The 25,220-nt window shown below is 33.9% G+C and overlaps 1 protein-coding gene across 2 annotated transcripts in view; it reads left to right on the top strand.

Moving 5' to 3' along the window:
* The first annotated feature begins 1,057 nt into the window (after positions 1 to 1,057).
* LOC134243302 (ATP-binding cassette sub-family D member 3-like) overlaps positions 1,058 to 25,220 on the top strand; it is a 30,925-nt gene continuing 6,762 nt past the window's right edge. The window contains exons 1-22 of one of the 2 annotated variants that reach the window (XM_062725539.1): positions 1,058 to 1,183; positions 3,889 to 3,925; positions 6,176 to 6,225; positions 6,310 to 6,361; positions 6,699 to 6,787; positions 8,365 to 8,434; positions 9,743 to 9,769; positions 9,925 to 9,995; positions 10,083 to 10,206; positions 10,308 to 10,364; positions 10,764 to 10,816; positions 10,933 to 11,022; positions 11,524 to 11,593; positions 17,871 to 17,940; positions 18,056 to 18,153; positions 18,361 to 18,452; positions 18,674 to 18,765; positions 19,969 to 20,038; positions 20,126 to 20,189; positions 20,333 to 20,410; positions 20,521 to 20,586; positions 20,905 to 20,940. In XM_062725539.1, the coding sequence (XP_062581523.1) occupies positions 1,077 to 1,183; positions 3,889 to 3,925; positions 6,176 to 6,225; positions 6,310 to 6,361; positions 6,699 to 6,787; positions 8,365 to 8,434; positions 9,743 to 9,769; positions 9,925 to 9,995; positions 10,083 to 10,206; positions 10,308 to 10,364; positions 10,764 to 10,816; positions 10,933 to 11,022; positions 11,524 to 11,593; positions 17,871 to 17,940; positions 18,056 to 18,153; positions 18,361 to 18,452; positions 18,674 to 18,765; positions 19,969 to 20,038; positions 20,126 to 20,189; positions 20,333 to 20,410; positions 20,521 to 20,586; positions 20,905 to 20,940 (1,563 nt within the window). In that variant the 5' untranslated portion in view covers positions 1,058 to 1,076. The remainder of the gene's footprint in view (positions 1,184 to 3,888; positions 3,926 to 6,175; positions 6,226 to 6,309; positions 6,362 to 6,698; positions 6,788 to 8,364; positions 8,435 to 9,742; positions 9,770 to 9,924; positions 9,996 to 10,082; positions 10,207 to 10,307; positions 10,365 to 10,763; positions 10,817 to 10,932; positions 11,023 to 11,523; positions 11,594 to 17,870; positions 17,941 to 18,055; positions 18,154 to 18,360; positions 18,453 to 18,673; positions 18,766 to 19,968; positions 20,039 to 20,125; positions 20,190 to 20,332; positions 20,411 to 20,520; positions 20,587 to 20,904; positions 20,941 to 25,220) is intronic. The other variant, XM_062725537.1, reaches the window with a different exon arrangement.

The raw sequence follows: 25,220 nt of genomic DNA, 5'->3' as shown, positions 1-25,220 counted from the left end.
TGGTATGCATACATCTTAGTTGATTAATAATTGCATGGGTTACTTGAAATATGATGGTTCAATATGTGTACAAAAAAAATGTTTGTGGGGATGTAAATTCATGGGTGACCCACAAAATCCATGAACATTGGTCCCCCACAAACAATGATGATTCTACAATATACATGTATGTGTGTAACGGGAGAGGAGAAAATGCAGTGGACCAGACCGAGATTTGAACCTGGGCCCCCTGAATCTCCTGTCAGGTGCTCTACCAACTGAACTATTTGGCCACTGGCGATCGAAACTCTGCTGACCACTACATTCCTGCCTCCTTAAAGGTCTTAGGTCTGTATCATAGAAAGGAGAGGTTTGCAGTCAGCTGTCTGTATTTATACATTTTCAGAAAATATCAGATATAAAAAAATCGGAGAGGGCTACATTATTGCAGCTACCCACTCTTCATGACAAGCAACATGAGTTACACCGAAATGGAGATTTTTAAAGTTATAAGAGAGAGAGAGAGTTCCCGCTTCTGTAAAACACGTATTGCAACGAATTTGTACTTAATTATGAATTTATCATGTTTATGGGAGTTATCATAACACATGTATCAGTGGAACACGTGCTTACTCGGTCTTTATGCAGACTGTCAATTTGATTGGCTATTATATTTATGGAATACCTGTTCTACAGGTATTTGAATGAACCATTTGACCGATTTTTCCTTTCATCGCTCTAAAGATAGCTCAAAATGTTCCAGTCAAACGGAAAATTTTACCACTTCAATGCGCTTCATTGTACATCCAAATTGGGCTATTTTCATCAAACTGGAGACATTTTTGCAGTCAAAACTATGAAACGTACCTTGCAGACCTCAGTATATGCAAGCTGGGAATCAATTTTTTTTTAATAGACAGCCTATATGCATTTGAAGTTTGATCTCAGTATTGGGCGTATCCTTTTATTTCCTCGGTGATGTGCTATTTTTTCAAAAAGTGTAATAATAAATTTAATCAATTTGCTCATATTATTCCGGATTATTGATGTCTAACCGTGTAGATTTTGTGACTAGAATCTCCAAATAGCAAACAAACATGGCCGCGTACAGTAAGTTGACGGCTAGAAATTCAGCCGTCGCTACAGCTGGTTTAGCGGCCGCTTACTTTGCATACAGAAACTATCTGGCCAAGAAAAGGAAAAGGTAAATGTCTTTGTTTTGTCAGATTATAGTTTGACCGAAAATGTCACACAACTCAGGGTAAAGGAATGCACGCATTCAGAGTCTAAAGGTTAACTTTTGAAGTTCAAATTCCGGGACAGGGTTTTTACAAGCTCATTTCACAGAGAAGTTAAATAATAATGACTCAGGATGTATTTTGTACTTTTATTTGACAATTAAGCTTATATGGTAAAGGATGCACGGTGACCTGGTTAAATTCAGTTCCACGCTTTCTTTCATAGCATATTAATTTCCGTTGAAACAATCAACTTGAAGTCAGAGACAGCTACAATTTTGGGAAGTTTCTAGTATGCCGGTCCCCAGAATCACGCGATTGCGCATGAGCAGTTATTTCCCTTGCCGTTGCTATGCAGAGCGTAAACAAACCGCAATTTCCCACTCGCTTAAACAAAACGCATCCGATCGAGTGATTAGGGTTAGGTTATATTTTAAAATTGGGGTTGTTTTATAAATCCACTCTGTAATCTTTCTGACTTTGGGATAATTTATGTAATTTACTAATTTACTACCGTACTATGAGTGCCTTTTGTGACCAAAAACTTGCATGAATCAGCCTGTCGAATCGTGCCGATATCTTACACTTTGGTTTAGTTCATGAAATTTTTGCTCTACAAAGAACAGGAAAGTTTTATAAATGAAAGTTCAGGTAATTGGTAAATCAACGCTAATGTCGAAACATGACGATTTTCAGCGCTGAGTTTAGGCAACTCATTATAAAAGCGACTTACCGTTAACTGCAGCTCGATATCCTGACCTCCTTATCACCATGAGTAATGTCCAAATATTCAGAATATTTTTCCTTTCAAATTAATGATGATGCACAATTCAATCCCTTTATGACTAGTAATTAGCTAACATTTGTTAAATCCCTGCATTTCTCACAAAAATCTCGCAATTTTAATAGCATTGCATTTTTGAGTCCTATCAGGCATTTCTTCATTACGTCAAAACACAAGTGACGCATCTCATGAATATTTATGAGATTACGTCAAAAATTGATCATGTGACCACATTCCTAAACAACGCAAGATGGAGTTTTACTTCCTAAACAAGTACGTTATTTTACGAAATCTTTTAATTCTCATTTAAAAAACTGTGTTTAAAAACCAGTTTTTTAAACCCAATTTTTCACAAGGAACACGATTTTGGGGTCAAATTTGCAATTTGTGGCTTCTTTTTCGATTTTGTCGATCGCTCACGCGATCGTCTATATATTGTACACCGCCTTCGGCGGCACCTATTTTAGCGCCATATTTATGAGGACCGGTATACTAGAAGTGTTCCACAATTTTTAATGTAACCCTTTTTTTATTTGAAACCTGTCCTCAAACCAAACTGGGGATACAATGACTTAACAGTCTGTTAAAGGAGAGGGTTTGTCCTGGGACATCATGGACATATAGATCGATTTAATCTCAGCAAGATTGATGGAGACAAAATATTCTCTTGAAGAGACTTCTGTTCAAAATTTTTAGTCTTGACATATCTTGCTAAAATTAAGTAAGATTATTCTAACTAAAATAGCATATAAAAGAGACTGAAAGTTAATACAATAATCTAAACAGATTTAACACTTGTGTAATGATGTAGCAATAGTCCAATCCACAGTTTGCAAAAGTTGTGTCCCTTTGCTGGTCAACCTAAGGTCAATGGGGGAAAGAAACGACATTTCTCTTCTTTATGCTACCAAACATTTGGACATGCTTTGATAGATCCATTGTGTTTTAATTTTTTCTTTCAATGTGTGGGTATAGCCCCATCTTCGGGCAGTCAGTACACAAACGGCAGAAATTTTTTTTAGTCAAATTACGAAGTTACAAACCTGAAAACTACAAAGGCTACTGTGAGGATTCTATGGGTTTATCCCCCAAGATGGCAGCCAAGGGACATAACTTTTGAAAAGTGTGGAATCAACTAGCCTATACCAGAAAGGTCAGCATCCCACAATGTCAAGGGTCCCGAGTCCACTCATGGCCATTGGACACTTGACAAACTTTTTAATACTCTACAGGCTTCCTTTTTCAATGAAAGGCACTGATCAGATTGAGCTTCCATAATTTGATATAAAACAGATACATTAATAACAAGATGTGTTTGTGAAACAATATGCAGCAGTAACAAATATCTAGAAAGCTATTTTTTAGCATATTGGTCACAGTCAAGATCACAGGTCTTTGACCTTGGTGTCACTTGAAAGAACTTAAGTAGGGAAGTATGGATACCAAATATGAAGTCTCTATCTCTCATGGCTCAAAAGTTATGGCAAAGGTTAAAGTTAACAACAGACAGACAGACAGCCAGGACAAAAACAATATGCGCCTCCAATCTATCGATCCGGGTGCATAAAAGGTAAGCAGTTTATACCTCAATGAACTTATTACAGTTGTTTGTCATGGAAAGGTTTAATGTGATTGGTTCAGAGATGAGGAAAAACAATCCCCCCCCCCCCCCCCCCCCCCCCCCAAAAAAAAATCACTGCAGTCAGCTCATTGATTGAAGTTGTATATTGTCAGGATCCAATGTCCTGAAGTGGATTCCAGACTCCTGACATCTGTAAACTCACCGAGACTGCAGAATTTACTGATTTTTTTCCCAGAAAAGGTCACAGGAAGCTATCATATCTCATTTGTGTATCTATTAAAATGTAAATGTGTATTTTCTTGTAGAACTCCAAAAGAAGAAATCAAAGTAGTGATACATGAGGTATGGTGTACATACAATCAACAGCTGTTATACTACCCCAGTAGTGTAGACTGTAGTATACAGGACTGTTATACATGTATTTGTAATTCTCGTCTATTAATAAAACAATTTAAAGTCAAAGCATCAACTATTAAATTGGTTACAAATCTATTCTAACTTATTTAGACTAACTTAAAGGGTTTTTTTTCTACATACAAAATTCATTTTAGTTTTATCCTTTTTAGTCTTCTTTTGATAGATCTGTATAAATCAGTGGTAGAATTAACAGCTTACAGTTGCATCCTCGGCCTTATTGTGATATTACCGTATAATCCTTATTAACCGCCCCGGGCGCTTAGAAAATTGCAAAAAGGGGGCAGTTATTTTGGTGTTCTCTTTATGATATTTAATGTCATATTTTAACCATGTTAACTTCAAAAAATCGTTTGAAAATAAATACAAGAAACAACTAAGATAATGTCTAACTTTACTTAAAGTGAAGATAATCCACCCAAATTATGCTAAATTGTTCATTTCCCACTGAGAAATTGGATGATAGACAAATTTCATTTTCATTTTCTTCATTTTTAGCTCTACTGGTCAGAGACCAGAAGAGCTTATGTGATAGTAATGCGTCCGGCGTCCGTCCGTCTGTCTGTCTGTCTGTCTGTAAACAATTTTTCAAAACGCTACTCCTCCTACATTTTTAGTCTGATTTCAATATTACTTGGCACACAAGTAGACTACATTAAGATACATAGAATAGTGCATCGGTTTTTGATTTCGATGAACGGTGTTGCCATGGTTACTAAAAATAGAATTTTCTGTGAATTTCCTTAAAAACACTACTCCTTCTACAGTTTTGGTCTGTTTTCAATATAACTTGGCACACAAGTAGACTACACTACGATACATAGAATAGTGCATCAGTTTTTGATTTCGATGAACGGTGTTGCCATGGTTACTAAAAATAGAATTTTCTGTGAAATTCCTTAAAAACGCTACTCCTTCTACAGTTTTGGTCTGATTTCAATATAACTTGGCACACAAGTAGACTACACTAAGATACATAGAATAGTGCATCAGTTTTTGATTTCGATGAATGGTGTTGCCATGGTTACTAAAAATAGAATTTTCTGTGAAATTCCTTAAAAACGCTACTCCTTCTACAGTTTTGGTCTGATTTCAATATAACTTGGCACACAAGTAGACTACACAAAGAAACATAGAATAGTGCATCGGTTTCTAATTTTGATGAACGGTGTTGGCATGGTTACTAAAAATAGAATTTTCTGTGAAATTCTTTAAAAACACTACTCCTTCTACAGTTTTGGTCTGATTTCAATATAACTTGGCACACAAGTAGACTACACTAAGATACATAGAATAGTGCATCGGTTTTTGATTTCGATGAACTTTGTTGCCATGGTTACTAAAAATAGAATTTTCTGTGAAATTCCTTTAAAACGCTACTCCTTCTACAGTTTTGGTCTGATTTCAATATAACTTGGCACACAAGTAGACTACACTAAGATACATAGAATAGTGCATCGGTTTTTGATTTTGTTGAACGATGTTGCCATGGTTACTAAAAATAGAATTTTCTGTGAAATTCCTTAAAAACACTACTCCTTCTACAGTTTTGGTCTGAATTCAATATAACTTGGCACACAAGTAGACTACACAAAGATACATAGAATAGTGCATCAGTTTTTAATTTTGATGAACGGTTTTGCCATGGTTACTAAAAATAGAATTTTCTGTGAAATTCTTTAAAAACGCTACTCCTTCTACAGTTCTGGTCTGATTTCAATATAACTTGGCACACAAGTAGACTACACTAAGATACATAGAATAGTGCATCTGTTTCTGATTTCGATTAACGGTATTACCATGGTTACTAAAAATAGAATTTTCTGTGAAATTCCTTAAAAACGCTACTCCTTCTACAGTTCTAGTTTGATTTCAAAATAGGTTGGCACACAAGTAGACTACACAAAGATACATAAAATAGTGCAATGGTTTTTGATAAGTACAAACCAGTAGAGCTACAGTCTCGACAGAGACTTCTGGTTTTGGATACAATTCTATTTGATTTTAATCACTTACAGGGGCCCTTATTTCCTGACAATTGAAAAAGACCTAAGGGGGCGCTTATAGGGGTAGGGGCGGTTAATAGGGATTATACGGTATTGTGAAATTATTGGGATTTCATTCACTTCCTTAACTAGGTTTGTTTACATCTTGTTCAATGATTTGTTCTCATTCCAGTCTGGGTCTGCTAGAAAAGAACGAGCCGCAGTTGATGCTGTCTTCTTCAAGTAAGTGCCGTAATGTTAAGATCTAGTCAGTTTACAGCTTACCTGTTTGATAAGCCTTATAACATTAATTCTTTGTTGTTGTAGGAGACTGCTGAACATCCTGAAAATTCTCATTCCTGGTTGGTTTGTCTCGGAGGTATGTGTCGAAAACATTTTATACTTGATTATTATAAAATGATTGTCCTGGACAGGCATTTTGAGAATGAGTCATTGGATCAAATGGTGTATAAATACCGTGTAAGTGGAAGTTCTAGTGAGACGCAAATTTAGCAATTTGTCCTAAAAAATTTATATTTTATTTTTAGCGAGGTGTAATTTAAGCTATTTCAAAATGCACACTAAAGAAGCTATTACAAATAAAATGGAAATTGATTTTTAGCGACATTCAAATTTAACAATCTCGGCACCCTTGCTAAAATTTCCAAATCCTTGCTAAAAATTCTGCTTATACAGTGTATTGGTGTTATTTGTAGACATGGTATTTGTTACTGGTAGCTGTGTCTCTGATCAGCAGGACCTATGCAGATGTCTGGATGATACAAAACGGCACAGCCATAGAAAGGTACAGGATTAATGTATCAGACAAGAAATGGAGAAAAAAAATGCAAAATATGAAAATTTAATAATTTTTAGCATGACTGTATTTGAAAAATATATTGCCCCACCTTTGACTGAATCAAAGTTTAAAGTACATATTGTGAATTTGATATCTGTTAATAAATTCAGTGTCTTTTACATCAGAATTTGAAATCTTTCAGTGAAGAAATTTAGTATCCTTCATCAGAGTGTGATACCAGTTAACTGATTTGGTGTCTTTTACATCAGACCTTGATATCAGAATAAATAGATTTAGTGTCCATTACATTAGAATTTTGAAAATGCAAGTAATAGCTTTAAATCTTCAGGAATGAATTCAGTTTTAAGCAACAATCTTTTCCTTCTTGTGCTTTTATTATGGCTTAGATCTTCTCCTGAAGATTGTTAATGGAAATATAGTGATCACGTTAAGGATACTAGTATTTATAATTAGATTGTTAGTTAGATTGATAGATTCTTGGATGTTGTAACTTCATAAATATTGATATTTATACATAAACATTAGGGATGTCAACGAGTACCCGGTTAACCGGGTACTCGATCGAACGTCCGAGTATCGAATACTAAAATCGGTACTCGGTTACTCGGATGTATATTTTTGAATAGTTCTAAACTTATTTATTAATGCATTAAACAATCTGTTTTAAAACGTAAAATGCTCATTGCATTTGTACATACAGTAATTAGGGTTTCCTACGACTCCAAATGACCGTTATCGCCTGTGGCAGTGTTTATACAGTAATTATCATGACCAAGCACGTTGGGTACCTGGCTTTTCTCACCTTCGGCTGTCTTCTTCCCTTATTTTTTGTTTGGCTTTAATCATTTGTTTTCACTGAACATCGTTTAAGATCCACTATGTTTAAATAAATTAGATAATTTTGTCATTTCTCCGAGAAGCCGTAAATTCTCGGGAAAAGAGCGGATGATATTACACGTGCGATATTACATGCCAATTCAACTGGTTGAAGGCAAAGGCTTAAAAAAACTGATGTCCATCGTTGCACCAAACTACAAAATACCATCCCGTAATATTATAAAGTCTAGGATCGAAAAAGTGTACGAAAATCGTAAATCTGCTCTGTTAGGAGAACTTGATCAAGTTCAAGTTGATACTGTACGTATCTCTGACGACTGATACCTGTTCGTCAAACGCGACAAAGAGTTACATTACAATTACGTAGCAGATTATTTTTTAAAAAAAACCCACTGTGAACAACTTGTAATTTTAATTCTTGTGTTTATTTGATAAATAAATTGAATATTAAGTATGTTATATTAAATTTCGTCGGGCACGAAGTGCTCATCATTATTATGACAGAAATACATTCACGGATAGGTCTCCTATCAGTGCATCTGGTTTTATTTCTACAAGAGTTTACAATGTTTTATTCAGTATTCAATTTGCTTGTTCATATTTATTTACACTTTTACCGAGTACCCGGGTACTCGATCGGAAAAACGTCCGAGTAACCGAGTATCAAAAATCGACCGATTTGACATCCCTAATAAACACTGATCATGCTGTTGATTTGTTTACAGTGCAATCATTGGTCGCGACATGTCATTATTTAAAGTCCATTTGTTCAAGTTCATCTATGCCATGCCAGCCGTAAGTACCCTATCCACAACAGAAGTCGGAATTAAAGTCTATTTTGTCAGGAAATTGAGTATGAGTAACCATGAAACCTCTACATAAGACTTCAACTACCCTTACATAAATAAATAAATTGATAAAGGCTCAGCCATTCTAATCAAGTTTGTAACTTTCAACATTTTAAACTTCTTAGCTCACCTGAGCCAAAAGCTCATGTGAAATCAGTTGATGAACAGCAGAGTCAAATTGACTCAGGTGAACATTGTAACCCATGGGCCTCTAGTTTCTAAGGCCCACTGGTCCAGTTTTAATCAAACTTGTTGCAAAATATATTTAATGAGGGGGCCCAAATGGAGGCTCACACTTTCTAGGGAGAGATAATAAAGAAAATATGGCACAGTCATTTCAGATTCCCTTTTTTCTTAAGACCCATTGGACCAGAAAAGTTAAAAAAGTAAAGTGAAAGTTTTTGTAGGAAGTGTAGTGTAATGTTTGCTCAAATCATGGCCCCTGGGACTTGACTGTGGGTGCAAAAGCTTACCAAAGTCTTAAGGAAGTAGAGGGAAAATATAATTTATATACATAAATTCATTTTGTTGGTGGTTGTACAGTAAAACTCGTTAAGGCTATCTAAATTTAATTCTCTGGTTCTCAGGCCAATTTTCTTCAAAACAGATGCGGGAGGGCGGCATTTTATTTATCATTTTATTGGCAATAAAGTAGATGAGGGAGGTTTTTTTTTATTTTAATTTTCAAATTTTCTTTAACATAAAGATAATTTTTTTAATCACAGATATACTTTCCATGTCTGATTAGAAGTTCTGCTTCATCCATTGTTTATCAGCTTGTGAACATTGTAGACATTGTCCTCGAATGTACATGTATTTTCAAACGAAGTAGCCAAAATCTCTTTGAAAATGGCTACCGGAAGCGATATTTGAATGCTAAACTATGAAAAATTAAGGACGGAATTTTTTTTCTGGATTGGTCTCTGCATTACCAACTTTTTATTTTATCAAAAATACAATAAAATTAGCAATGCAGCCACCTCAAAACGGATGCGCACGGGCCTGAGAACCAGAATTTCAATTTCATGTAGCCTTAGTAGGAACACGAATATTGCAAAATTAACGGATATAGCCAGGTTATCTTGGATCCCAAGCTACATGTATATGAATTTAACAAATTCCTTATATGGATATAAATTACAGATAAAGTGAAGTAATTTCATATGTCCCAGTGACTTTGTTATAACCGAATTTTATTGTACTTGTTTTGTTGCCTACAATATATATACATGTATATTTTGTTTTCTACTTTCAGATCTCTATCATAAACAATTGTTTAAAGGTTTGTGCTTTTCAAATACTTCATCTAAAATGCACTGTAACTGAAGAGAACTATTAAAAAAGAAGTTTAGATAATTGCTTAAACATTAACTAATTGCCATGATGTCAACATGTACATGGATGACGGATTTCAAAACTACGTTATTTATATTACAGTATGGATTAAATGAACTAAAACTGAAGTTCCGTATACGACTCACGAAGCACCTGTATGACAGATATCTCAGGTAACGCTGGGTTTGGTTTGTTAGAATGCGAGTGTATCTGAATTATCTAGCTCTTCTGGGCTGAGTTTGGTGTTGTCTTCCTTACAGGGGCTTTACGTACTACAAAATGAGTAACCTGGATAATCGTATTGCCAATGCTGACCAGCTGTTAACTCAGGATGTAGACAAGTTTTGTGACTCAGTGGCTGAGCTTTACTCAAATCTCAGCAAGGTGAGTCGGTCTCTAATTTGTTTGGTTTACAGAATGTTTGAAATTTTCTAGCCACTTTGACTTACATGAAGGTTTCAGTAGTATCTGATTATGTTTTTCAGCCCCTTTTAGATGTAGTTCTGTACACAGCCAAATTAACAGGCAGTATAGGAGCTCAGGTATGCCTTTATACAGTGGACCTTCAGATATCCGGACGCCAGATATCCGGATGCTTCAGTATCCGGACGATTTTTCAACGGAACGAAATTTTTAAATGTTATTTTATCTTGTTTAACTGTTGATTCAGATATCCGGATGCTTCACATTTCCGGACAAATTGAGTGGGAACCAAAGCGTCCGGATAAATGAGGGTCCACTGTAATGTATTGCAATAAAATTTCTGCTGGGTTTTACCTTTTAGTTTGCTTTTATCCATTGTATTCATATTTTCTGCTAAGCTTAAGGAATTTGTACCTAACTGGAGTGAGAAATGAAAATGATTATTAAAAAAGACTTGATTTCTGAAGCCTTGTTTGTTTGATGTCATTGGATCTTCAGACTATACTGATTTATTCCAGGGCCCTGCTGTCATGCTTGGATATTTAGTAATATCTGGTCTAATTCTTACAAGGTAAGGAAGTCATTTTATATGTTATGTACATTTAATTGTATTTGTAAGATTTATTTTGCCAAGTTTTATGTTTTCAAGCCTAAGAACAAATTTAACACATCTTTAATTTCTTACAGAGTTAGAAGACCAATAGGAAAGTTGACGGTTCAGGAACAGAAACTTGAAGGAGAGTACAGATATGTTAACTCAAGGCTCATCACTAACAGGTATCAGGTCACTGATTGGTAGTTAATTGAATAAATAGTAATAGGTAGTTTTCCATTCAATAACAAGTACTTGGTTAACTGATCATTAACAAGTACTGGTAATCATGGTATCTCAAACACTGATATTATATCCCCGATATGTTGAAATAAGTCTTCAGTCAGAGATGTAGTAACTTTATACTGTGAATAACTTTTTATTTTGGTAAAAGATTACTTAAAAATATACACATGTACAGCAAAACCTGTTTAGTGCGAACACGGATATTGCGAATTCACGGAAATAGCAAAGTTATCTTGGATCCCCAGCTATATAAATTTAACGAATTCATTATATGGATATAACATATTACGGATACAACAAAGTAATTTTAAAGGTCCCAGTGACTTCGTTATAACCGAGTTTTACTGTAATAAGTTGGAATCTTTCACCAACAATATTAACCTTGAAAGAATGAAATACTGATTTTAATTTTAAGGTTATGTCAATTTTTTTCTTTCAAGTGAGGAAATTGCATTTTACCAGGGAAATCGTCGAGAACAAACCATTATACTAGCAACATTTGATAAACTAGTAAGTTGATTTTCCTTTTTTATGGTTTTTTTTTTTGTCTTTTGTTTCTTTTTGTTTTTTGGGAAAAAAATCACGTGACCTGTAACGGTGATGGTCATGCAGGCTTTAGATCGAAGGGTAGCTAGTGGAATTTTGGGTAGGTAAAATCGTTTTTTGTGGCCTAAAATCGTTGCACTGGTGTATATAGTCATATTTGCTACCGAATTTGTGCATTTGTTGGCCTTTTTGGTGAAAAAAATGACTTTTCATAATGAGTGACTCAAAGTCTAAAGGTGAGAACTCCTCACAGGTACGAAATCCTGGTTTAACGCCTCTACCCTGGCGGTCAGTGGAGCATTAAGCCACATGTCCATTATCTACACCAGCCTTCGGGCTATAACGGAAAAGATGGACTCTGTTAATGCTCTGCAAGAGTCGTTGAATAACATGCAGAAGGATTTATGGAATGAGGATGGACTAGATGACAGGATTAGATACTTCGCTCAACAGCATGAAGACAACCAGTCTGAAACTGAAACTTTAAAACAGGAAAATATTACCCTCTGTAAGGAACTTCAGCTGTTGAAGTCGATCGTTGTGAATTTAGACAGGAAAGTGACACAAGAAAGTGAGATTGTAGATCTGAGAGGAAGATCTATAAGAGATAACATTCTAATCCATAGTCTGGCAGAATAGGAAAACGAGGATATTAATGCAAAAGTTCACCAGCTCATTAGTGATCATTTAAAACTGGACATCGGTTTCGTTAGAATTCATCGTAATGGACCTAGAATACCAGGCAATAAACCCAGAACCATTACGGGAAAACTATGCAACTCTTAAGATAAGGACCAGATTCTTTCAGCCCAAAGAGCTCTGCGGGAAAAGGAGAAAAAAGAGAACAAGGAAAAAAGTGCCTTACCTTGTTACATTACACCTCAAACACCAGTGCAAATTAATGAAAGTAGAAGGAGGCTTAAGGAGATCAATACACAGTACAGGATGAACAAAATAGAGACCAAGATAATTGGGAATAAAGTTGTGTTTCCTAATGGAAATGTGTATCGGGAAAAGGTTACCATGCCTACAGCTGAAGATCTGCGTTTTGTGGACGAGGCAGAAGAGGAAAAGTTAAACGAGATAGAAGCGATGACAAGTGATCCTATCCATGAGGGTGGCAATGTCTTCAAAGCGGTGGCAACAAAAGCGAGTACGTATGCAGAGATCAGATAATTTTACAAAAAAGTTATGAGTGACCCGAACTCCGCCAAAGCGCACCATTACGTCCTAGCATATCAGATACAAGATGCACAAGGGAACATCCGCGATGGATACTGCGATGATTGAGAATATGGTGCAGGTAGGAGAGTGGTCCAGCTTTTAGGAGATCAAAGTGCCACGAATGTCGCATTCATTATTTCAAGGAAATCGGGAAATCATAACGGACCAAGGCGCTTCGATATCATATGTGATGCTGTGCTCAATGCTGCCAATAAACTCTGAACAGTTAAAGGACTGAATTATTTCACACCCTCTTTTTCTGTTATCTTTGGATAATGTCTCTTTAAACTTACTAAATACTATACATGTACATATTTTGTTTCTGTAGGTGTATGAGAAATGGCTTACATACATTTATATGCATATGTAAGTTAACTCTTGTATCTAAAAACAATATGTATATCTAAGTTTTAATACTGCCTGTAACCATGCAATATATGTAGGTTCCCTTTTTCTTGTCTTTTTTTTGAAATTTAATTGTAATTCTGTATATACATATATTACTATATGATAGGCCTATAGAAAATATAATATTCATCTTTTTATTTAAAAAAAGAAAATTAAAATATTTTAAATCTATTTCCCCCAATTCCTACAGTCTCCAAAAAGCTACGTCTTTTTTCTTTTTAAAAATTGTTAATAATTTTTTCTTTTCTTTTCTTTTTACGGTTAAGATGTTCATGCTTGTCGTATGTTTTTTTCCGGTACTGTATAGTTTATTCGGACATACTTCTTTTTTATGTTGTAGTAATAATGTCCAGTTATGAGGGGCACAATAATATTATTTGTTGATTAACTTCAGATAAGCCCGATTCGGCTAATTTTTCTCTTTGTTATGATTACATCAGAGGCTATGAAACCTGCTATATGTAAATATGTTTCATTTTTAGCTCACCTGAGCCGAAGGCTCAAGTGAGCTTTTCTGATCAAAATTTGTCCGTTGTCTGTCGTCGTCGTCGTCGTCGTCGTTGTCGGCGTCGTCGGCGTAAACTTTTCACATTTTCATCTTCTTCTCAAGAACCACTGGGCCAATTTCAACCAAACTTGGCACAAAGTATCCTTGGGTGAAGGGGAATCAAGTTTGTTCAAATGAAGGGCCACGCCCCCTTCCAAGGGGAGATAATTATGAATTTGTGAAAAATTTATGGCATTTTTAAAAAATCTTCTTCTCCAGAACCGCTGGGCCAGGAAAGATGAAACTCATGTGGAATCATCCTCAGGTAGTGTAGATTCAAGTTTGTTCAAATCATGACCCCCGGGGCAAGGGTGGGGCCAAAATTGCCGACCCAAGTTTTAATTAGGAATATATTTGAAAAATCTTTAAAAATCTTCTTCTCCAGTACCTCTGGGCCTGGAAAGATTAAACTCATGTGGAAGCATCCTCAGGTAGTGTAGATTCAAGTTTGTTCAAATCATGACCCCCGGGGCTAGGGTGGGGCCAAAATGGCCGACCCAAGTTTTACATAGGAATATATAGGAAAAATCTTTAAAAATCTTTTTCTCCAGAACCACTGGGCCAGGAAAGATGAAACTCATGTGGAATCATCCTCAGGTAGAGCAGATTTAAGTTTGTTCAAATCGTGACCCCCGGGGCAAAGGTGGGGCCAAAATGGCCGACCCAAGTTTTACATAGGGATATATAGGGAAACCTTTTAAAATCTTCTTTTCAAGTACTTCAAAGCTATGATTTGTGATATTTATATGGAATCATCCTCAGGTAGTGTAGATTCTAGTTTGTTCAAATGATGAACGCCTGGAGGGGGGGTGGAGTAAATTCAAGCCTGATGTGCTCAGGTGAGCGCTGTGGCCCCTGGGCCTCTTGTTGTTTAATCTATGAGTTTCCTTCTTTTCTTTTTTACTGCTTTCATTTTTCGGGGTTGACAATACAATTTTACCATGCATGTTATGGGGGACCAAGTTGACAATAACCAGTTAAAAATAATCACAGTAAACTGCCAGGGGCTGGGTGATAAAAACAAAAGAAGGGATGTCTTAAATTACCTCAAAGGCAAAAAGTATAATGTATATTTTCTTCAAGATACACACTTTACAAGTAGTGAAGAAATTTTTTTACAGTCACAATGGGGATGCAAGGCCTTTTTCAGTTCATTTAAGTCTAATTCTTGGGGTTGCAATACTTTTCAATAACAATTGTGAGTTTGAAGTACATGTACCATAAAACTACTGAGGTAGTAAAGATGACACTGGAAATTTTTTGATTGTAGATGTGACTATTGAGGGTTTAAATTTTCTATTGGTAAATATTTATGGTGGAAATTTAGATACACCAATTTTTTATTCAAACCTTTTGAAAAAGATTGAAGATTTTTATTCCTATATAAGTATATAAGTATACAGTATATAATAATGGGTGGGGATTTTAATTTGATCTTTTAAGTTGGACTCTATGAATTATAAAAACATAAATAACCCAAATGCAAGAGAAGAATTGTTGAATTTAAAAGATACTTTGAATCTGATAGATGTTTTTCGAGAAAATAATCCCAAACTTAGACAATTCACATGGAGAAGGAAAAATCCAATTAAACAGGCAAGACTTGACTTCTTCCTCACGTCTGAATCTTTATTGCCCTTGATACCAAAAATAAAACATGAAAACAGTTACATGTATCGCTCTGACCATTCTCCAGTTGTCGCATATTGCAAACTAAATTAGTTCACAAAAGGAAAAGGTTTCTGGAAATTAAACAATTCTCTGTTAACAGATAAAGACTATGTGGAATTAATTATGCAAAAGATAACTGAGGTCAAAAGCCAGTATGCATGTCCAGTTTATAACATGGAAAACTTAGGTACTGTGAATGATGAAAATTTACAATTTACAATATGTGATAAATTATTTTTGGATACTCTGCTAATGAAAATTAGGGGAAAAACAATATCATATTCTTCTTTTAAGAAAAAGAAAATAAAAGAGCGTGAAGCTCAGTTATAAAAAGAGATATTAGACCTGGAACAGAACATGACAGAAAATACTATAGTGATCTATCAAACAAACAAAAAGAAATTGAAAAAATTAGAATAAATAAAATGAAAGGCCAGTGCATTAGATCTCGTGTTGAGGGGGAGAAGGACCTTTAGCTGTAAAAATACCTGTTGTTCAATTTTTTTCATATTTTGTATATCTCTAATTTAGTATGTCCCACATACCTTAAAGCAGATATATCAATAGATTTCTAGACTTATTTTTGAGATATTAAGTGACAAATACTATACCCCACAGTGTCTAAGTGGAGTTTTGTTTCTCAATGTTTCTTGGCCCATTAATCAGTCAATCATGGAATTTTTTTCAGCATAGATAAAAATTATGTCAGCGGACATGTGTCTTTAAAAATATATCAGAGTAGGAATAGGGTTAAAAATTCGAAAAAGCAATATTCTTTTGTCACACCGCATCTTGAGACGGAAAACTATGTACTTTTAAAGACAACTTAAACAATAAAAAAATTAATTCGCAAAAAATCCTACCATTCAATATTTGAAAATTTACATCGAAATGCAAGATCATCATGTCATTGATCAGCTGTAAAAATATCGATTGGTAAAGCTGAGTTCAATATTGCACAGGGCATAGTTAAATAAGACACGAACTTGAGAAAAACGTGTCATGTTTACATTTCTCGAGTACGGGAAAACCCAACTATGACGTCACACATTTACGAAATAAATGAAACAAGACATACATAAAAAATATTTCCGTCAAGTACCATGTAAAAATATTTGTTGTGTTCCCTAATTCACAAAATATGCCATCATGTACTGATCATGACCCGTTTTTATGATATTAGGTATACTACCCCTGTTTTACTGTGTATAATCTTACTGTACTAAGAGATCCACTATAACGTCACCGACTCATTGGACATTTGATAATATTTGCTAGGAAGTTTGAATCTTTTTAGATATTTTTATACAAGATGGTGAACTGAAACAAACAGTCAAAAATTATACAAGTACTATGGTTTCAATCTTGTTTTGTACATATTTTTTCAGGGATTATGACGTAATTAAACTAAGTCATGTGACCATACATCCTTCGTCCCCTTAAATGGATTGAGGAAGGCGAAAAACCGACAAAGTATTTTGCAAGTTTAGAGTCAAGAAATTATATCAGTAAACAAATTCCTAAAATTATTAAAGAAGATGGGTGTATGATATCCAATCAAGAGGACATTTTAAATGAGACAAAAATATTTTATGAAAATTTATGCAAAAAAAGAGAAAATGTAAAATCAGATGATAGTATTTACAATAGACTAAATGATTATGATATACCAAGACTAAGTGAGAGGGAATCAGCAAGTTTAGAGGGATCAATAACTAAAGATGAAGTTTTATATTTTTTGAAAAATGATAAAAGTCCAGGACAAATGGATTTACGTGTGAGTTTTTAAAGTTCTTTTGGAAAAATATTGGTATATTTGTGACAATGGCAATAAATAATGCTAATGAATCAATGCAATTTTCAGATGTAAATAGATTAGGAATCATTATTTGTATACCAAAAGCAGGAAAATCAAAAGAATTTTTAAAAAATTGGTGTCCCATTAGCCTTTTAAATGTTATTTATAAATTAGCGTCTTGGTGTATAGCCAAATGAATAAAAAAAGTTTTAAATAAATTAATACATACAGATCAAACTGGATTTTTAAAAGGAAGATATATTGGAGAAAAAGAAATAGATGTTAATTTTTACACCCCCCTTAATGTAAAGAAAAAACAACACTATGCCCCTATATTTTTGTTTTTCTCTCTTCAATGTTCTTAATTAAATGTGAACATGTGTATGTGAATGTCTTTATGTAAATTTGATACCTGTATATGCTATCTATAATAGGCACTTGAATGAAGATATATATATGTGAATATACTTTTGTATATACCTGTTTGATATATATGTGAAAGTTAAAATAAAATAGAAAATAAAAAAATCCTACGTATTAATTAGTTTCCAGCTCTTCAGGTGTGAAACTGATGATGTTATTGTGTATTGTAGGTAACACATTTAAAAGATTTCATCTTTTTCCGATTACAAATGGGATTTGTAGACAACATTATTGCCAAATGTAAGTATGCCACAGTATTTTACCTCTTTAGAATATACATACTGTACCTGTATTTAGTGATTTATATTTTGCAGAAGACTAAAACTGTCTTTACCCATTGTAAACCTTGTTTCAGACATCGCTACTGTTTTTGGTTACCTGGTGGTCAGTCGACCTTTCCTTGACCTTGCCCACCCACGCCATCTAAACAGCTCACACAGTGAGAGACTTGAGGTTTGTAGTTATCTCCCTTTAACATCTTCACTCTGAGTTTTATCTTATACAATCAAATTCATATTTTAAATTACTTACCTGATTTTTTGTAATCGTCCATTTGGAATGAAATATGAAATGTTTTTATATATTCTTTAACTTGGTATTGACCATTATAGTCATTAATAGGTAAAATCAGGAATCAAATCTTATTGTGGTATTCTATAGGATTACTACAAGAGTGGCAGAATGTTGGTACGGATGGCAGAAGCTATTGGTCGAATCGTACTAGCAGGAAGAGAAATGACCAGATTGGCGGGGTAAGTTTGACCTTTACAGTTTTCAGTAAGCATTGACATTATAGCCACATGAATATCAAAGGATATTATTTTTATATGATTTTTAGTCATGGCTAGATTCCTTTGAGCACTTTTGATGTAGAAAATAAAACTTTTTTCATTTGTTTGGTTTATCTTTAAATTTTAAATTCTACTGAGACTTCTCTATTGACTGTTGATGTTACCTGCGTGTTTTGTTACAGGTTTACTGCTCGTATCACAGAACTAATCAAGGTACTGGATGACATCAGCAGGGGGCATTATGAGAGGACCATGGTGTCTGATCAGAGCGGAGGTAAGCAGTTAGACTAATATATCAAGGTACTGGATGACATCAGTTAGACTAATATATCAAGGTACTGGATGACATCAGTTAGACTAATATATCAAGGTACTGGATGACATCAGTTAGACTAATATATCAAGGTACTGGATGAAATCAGTTAGACTAATACATCAAGATACTGGATGACATCAGTTAGACTAATATATCAAGGTACTGGATGACATCAGTTACACTAATATATCAAGGTACTGGATGACATCAGTTAGTCTAATATATCAAGGTACTGGATGACATCAGTTAGACTAATATATCAAGGTACTGGATGACATCAGTTAGTCTAATATATCAAGGTACTGGATGACATCAGTTAGTCTAATGTATCAAGGTACTGGATGACATCAGTTAGGCAAATATATCAAGGTACTGGATGACATCAGTTAGGCTAATATATCAAGGTACTGGATGACATCAGTTAGTCTAATATATCAAGGTACTGGATGACATCAGTTAGGCTAATATATCAAGGTACTGGATGACATCAGTTAGTCTAATATATCAAGGTACTGGATGACATCAGTTAGGCTAATATATCAAGGTACTTGATGACATCAGTTAGGCTAATACATGTATATCAAGGTACTGGATGACATCAGTTAATCTAATATATCAAGGTACTGGATGACATCAGTTAGTCTAATATATCAAGGTACTGGATGACATCAGTTAATCTAATATATCAAGGTACTGGATGACATCAGTTAGTCTAATATATCAAGGTACTGGATGACATCAGTTAGACTAATATATCAAGGTACTGGACGACATCAGCAGGGGGCATTATGAGAGGACCATGGTGTCTGATCAGAGTAAGCAGTTTGACCAATACATCAAGGGTCTGGATTCTTAACTCAGTAAATAGTCAAAATTTATTCAATTTTTTTAAAAAAAGTCAGTTTTGCCTCTTAGCTGAAGTTAAAATCTTCAAAAAATTTCCATGAATTTATTTAGTTTAAGTGAGACAGTTTATGCTTATACATTCTATACATTCATTACATGCATGTAGAAAATTTTCAATCCTTTTATGATAGGATCAGTTCAAACTGGTAAGAATCACTTAATGGCCAACCATATTTACTCAAACATCCCTAGTTTGTTCACTAGTTCATGTATAGTAATGTGTTTAATGCTTTTACATGTGTATGTTTATTACAGGAAAAGAGAAAGTTTCCAGCAATTTCAAACCAGGGGATGGGAAAATTGTCATCAAAGATTATATCATTAAGTAAGTTTTATAAAATTCTTGTGAAAGTAATTGCACCATCACCCTTGGCTTTGATGTTAGTTCTATGTTTTGGATTTTTTTTATCAGATTTGACAAAGTTCCACTAGTGACTCCCAATGGAGATGTTCTTCTACAGGAAATGAGTTTTGAGGTGAGCAAGATTAACTTTTTATTAATTAATGTTTTTTTGGGGGGGGTTAATGTATAAAACATTATCTTGCAAATTCATGACTTGCTAAAAATTACAGATGCATGCATGTATAAATGGGTTTTTTTATTTGAATTGCGTAACAGGTGAAATCTGGAGAGAATGTGTTAGTTTGTGGACCAAATGGCTGTGGTAAAAGCTCTCTGTTCCGAGTTCTAGGAGAGGTAAGATAAATAACCGTTATTTATGTCAATATTTATTAACTTATCAAAAAAGTCTAATTCAATAGGATGAAGAAATACATGTAACTGTAACAAATATGAAACCCTTTCAGCTTTGGCCGCTATTTGGAGGAACTATGACCAAACCAGAAAAGGGGAAGCTGTTTTATGTCCCACAGGTAACAGACTTATCAAAATATTAACATGTACATTTTGATGGAACATTACCTTTGGAAAGGTTTGATCAAATTGATTTATTTCAGTGGAGGATAGTAAAAAATCATGTACAATTATATATTGCTAATTTATGATGCCAAGAATCAAAAACCATTAAATTTTACTAATTCTTTTCTCATGTGTGAATATCTTTTGACCTGTCATCATTCTGTTTATTGAAACTATAATGCTGAATTTCAAAAATAACCTTGCTCCATTAGGCATTATAAAAAGTCTCTCTAATAGTATATATATTAGTTACCTGTGTAATATATTTCTAGAGGCCGTATATGACAGTGGGCACATTGAGGGATCAGGTCATTTATCCAAACTCTATTTATAAATAAGTTACTGGTGTATTATTTTTTACTTCACTCTGTTCATCCGCAAATAAAACATTTCTTTTCTAATCCATAATAAAACTAAAGAACATTTTATATACTTTACAGTGTTTATTAGATATCAGTCGTGTACTTAGCTCTATTAACATAATAATTCTCATAATCTTCCCTGTGATATACCTGGTACAATATTCAAGTTTTTAAATAAAGTCTTCTTGGTCTCTCTCTGCATTATAAGATACATGTACTGGTAATTCTCTTTAATCGATATACATGATAAGTACTGCCATACCTGTCAACATGACCAAAATTTTTCGGGGGAGAAAACGCGCGATGACCTTTTGCAAATACAAAAAAAGTCGCGCATTTCACTGTTTTATTGAACAAAAATAAACAACTTACAAGATAAAACTTTCGTATTAATATTAACATTATCATTAATTCATAAAATTTATTGTTTATTCATACATTGTTTAGAAACTTGTACAATGTGATTTAATTTTGAAATTATAAAAATTTATGTTCACTATCTATTCTGTCTGTCCATAAGAGCATCATTTATATAATATTCATGGCAAATGGTGTAGTTTAACTTGGCAATTAGAAAATTTAATAAGGTTCTGCAGACAGTCTGAGTTTCCAGCTTGTAATATGTGTTTGAATGGATTGTTCTCACTAAGTCTAAGGAACATGACTTGTGTCCTGGATTTAAAGACCTGAAAATGAAATAATTGTCAAAACTTCATGCTTACATTCTTAAAATAATGTGTAATCTAGTATGAATGAAATAGATGGACCTTGTATTTTTTTCTTTTAATTTCATAACATGTATCAGAATTTTTAAATATAATACTTTATTTTAGTAATGTTCTATTGTGCTAATTATATATTTTAATTTAGAAATGTATTAACCTGTTTAGCTTTGTAAATTTAAAAGAAGTCTTCTAAAGACACTGTCTTCTTGCTCTGTAGTTTCAGGGGCTGTTATATGCTGATGTTGTTGCAGGATTTACTAAGACATTGAATCTCAAAATCTGGGGGTGGGGGGGTGGGGGAATCTTCAGACTCTTCATTTATATTAGCTTCAATGAAATTGTTTCCCTCTCCTTGTTAAATTAACAATAGAGTACTTTAGCTACACCTTTCCTGATCACTGTATTGTTTATGGAGAAATAGTTTTGTCTTAGGTACTTGTTAACTTATTTGCAGCAAAGTATCAAATACTTCCATATCGTTATTTACCGTCATGTTCTGTAAAAATTTTCACATCTGGAATCTCTGTCTGATAATATACACTTTTAATGAGAATAAGGAGCAATTACAACTGCAATTACATCTGCTAGCACAGTTGACACCTTGTTGATTACCTGTTATCAGTGGCAATAAACAGATTAGCTACCGATAAACACTGCATGACCTCCATTTTTGTGTTGACTAGTCGGTATTTTACGAACCCAAGTAGGTAAAAAATCCGGATTTTTTCAAAATCGGTAGAAACGGCAGTTAAAAAAAATTCAGTAGACAGTCGGTAGGGATGGTTAAAAATCGGTAGACTCCCGATAAATTCGGGAGAGTTGACAGGTATGTACTGCTACAATTTTATTTACCTATGATATAGTATACAATACAATCTTATTATGCCCTTAGAATTTCCTCAATAAAAATTGTACTGCAAATTCAGGACATTCAAAAACTGCAATAGAAAATATATTATAAACAAGGTATAAAGGTTCATACTTCATGTAAGAAGTCACGAATGAGATGAAATGGGTTGGTGGGTGGGGCAATTGTCCAAGACAGTGCTTCTGGTAGAGTCACGGCATTTGGCATTTGTCCAGCACAGACCTTCTGGTAGAGTCAGCGGCATTTAGCGGCATTTGTCCAACACAGACCCTCTGGTAGAGTCAGCGGCATTTAGCGGCATTTCTCCAAGACAGACCTTCTGGTAGAGTCAGCGGCATTTAGCGGCATTTGTCCAACACAGACCCTCTGGTAGAGTCAGCGGCATTTAGCGGCATTTGTCCAAGACAGACCCTCTGGTAGAGTCAGCGGCATTTAGCGGCATTTGTCCAAGACAGATCCTCTGGTAGAGTCAGCGGCATTTAGCGGCATTTGTCCAAGACAGACCTTCTGGTAGTCAGCGGCATTTCTCAAAGACAGTGCTTCTGATAACATTTAGAGAATTTGTTTAACAAGATCGAGTGCTCTAATTCCTTTCTCCTTTATTTTCAGTAAATTCCTTTATCTTGAAAAAGATATAGGACTCAGGAATGAACAAGTCCATAAATACTGTTTTGTATAGATCATAGATCTTAATTACAATTTAATCTGTTGTTTTTCCATGGATTTAATGATATACAGTAATTTAAAGAGAAATGGTTTACAATTTTATGTATGAAAGACACTTAAATAGTATAATATTTGTTTTTCCCTAATGGCAGGGACTTGCTCAATTAGTAATATTTATATTTTTTTCATTTAGTTTGATGGTATTTCCATTATCATAAAAAAAAATATTACCCCGGTAATTAAATATCAGTTTAAATTGTACAAATAATGTTTTGTACTTTGGTAGTATCTTTGAAAATAATTCAATTAACAGCTTTATCCTGGTCAGCACTAGCCATATTAAAGTATCATGCTGATTAGCAATTTGCAGTTATTGATATCTTGCAGTCAGATACAGACAAAATTACCACCAATATAACAAAACAGAAGATGATTAGGGAAAAGGTGTTAAACATCTGGCTTCATGCATTTGATATTGCTCGGTTATGTGATTATGACTATTAAATTTCAAGTACCCCATGTATAACATATTAATTATTAAGTTATATTTATGAAAATATGTCAAATAAAATACTAAATAAAGAAAATAATGTAATTACTCCATAAATTATAGTAACAGAAGAAGCTTTACTTTGAGAATGTTTCAAAATTATCTCATTATAAGTAGCTGTGTCTTAATTTATTCAACAAATAAACCCTATGAGCATTGTATGCAACTGTTTTAAACTATTTTTATCAATGAAGTTAGAAAAAAAAGACTTTCAGAGGCACACCATGCAAAGTTGAATTTATTTTTTTCAAGACCGATTTGTAAAAGTCCAGTAAAGGATTCTCTACAAAAATTTTCAATCAGGCCATAATTTTTTCTCATTAGCTTTTTAAACCAAATTTTACATGTTTTATAAGCATTATTTAATTTGGTTTTTAAAACAAATATCCATGTTACATGAAATACCAAGACAAGTTTCATTAAACCAACATTAAAGCAAGTAGCAACAAGCACATGACAGAAATTTAGTTTCATTTCCAGAATTATCTCAAATTAACATGCTCTGATTTTAAAGGAATACATTGTTTATTGATCTAGTCATGCAGCTTATTCCGTAAAAGATATAAAACTGGGATAGGTTAACATTTTACAATCATGCAGCTCAAGCCATAATAAATAAATTGCTAGATTCTCATCCAATTTAAAAAAAAAAATCAACTGATCAAGGTGGGCGGGCGGCTTTTATTTTATACTTTTTATTTTTTCAATTTCACAGATTTTATCTACAATACCCGAATAAAAGTCATAGTAAAGGTTCAATTATCTCTTACTTCACATCATCACCAATCTTTTTCAACCAATGACCCTTGTTTAAAATATATACGTATTACAGCAATTTTTCAGCCGTCAAAAATCATGTTTAAAACGAAAGTAGAATGGTAGATGAATACCGATCCCGATGAGAATTAAGACGAAGAAAAACAGAAATAAGAAGGTATAAATTCAGAGTGGGCAGGGATGAGAATCTAGAAATATTTTTATTATGGCCAATATTCAGTAAAAGATATAAAATTCGGATAGGTAAAAATTCTGTAATCATGCAGCTTATTCCGTAAAAGATATAAAATGCAGCTATTAAATTCCGTAAAAGATATAAAACTAGGAAAGGTTAACATTTTATATTCATGCAGCTTATTCCGTAAAAGATTTAAAACTAGGATAGGTTAACATTTTGTAATCATGCAGTTTATTCCATAAAGATATAAAACTGGGATAGTTTACCGTTAACATTTTATAATCAATGCATGCAGCTTACTCCGTAAAAGATATAAAAATTGGGATAGGTTAGCAATTTGTAATGATGCGGCTTATTCCGTTAAAGATTTAAAATGCAGCTTATTCCGTAAAAGGTATAAAACTGAGATACATTTTATAATCATGCAGCTTGTTCCGTAAAAGATTTAAATTTAATGCTGCT

The sequence above is a fragment of the Saccostrea cucullata genome, unplaced genomic scaffold (assembly GCF_032062105.1).
Source record: "Saccostrea cucullata isolate Sc308-1 unplaced genomic scaffold, CSIRO_AGI_Scuc_v1 ctg133, whole genome shotgun sequence".
Taxonomy (NCBI): domain Eukaryota; kingdom Metazoa; phylum Mollusca; class Bivalvia; order Ostreida; family Ostreidae; genus Saccostrea; species Saccostrea cuccullata.
This window is presented reverse-complemented; position numbering and strand designations above follow the sequence as displayed.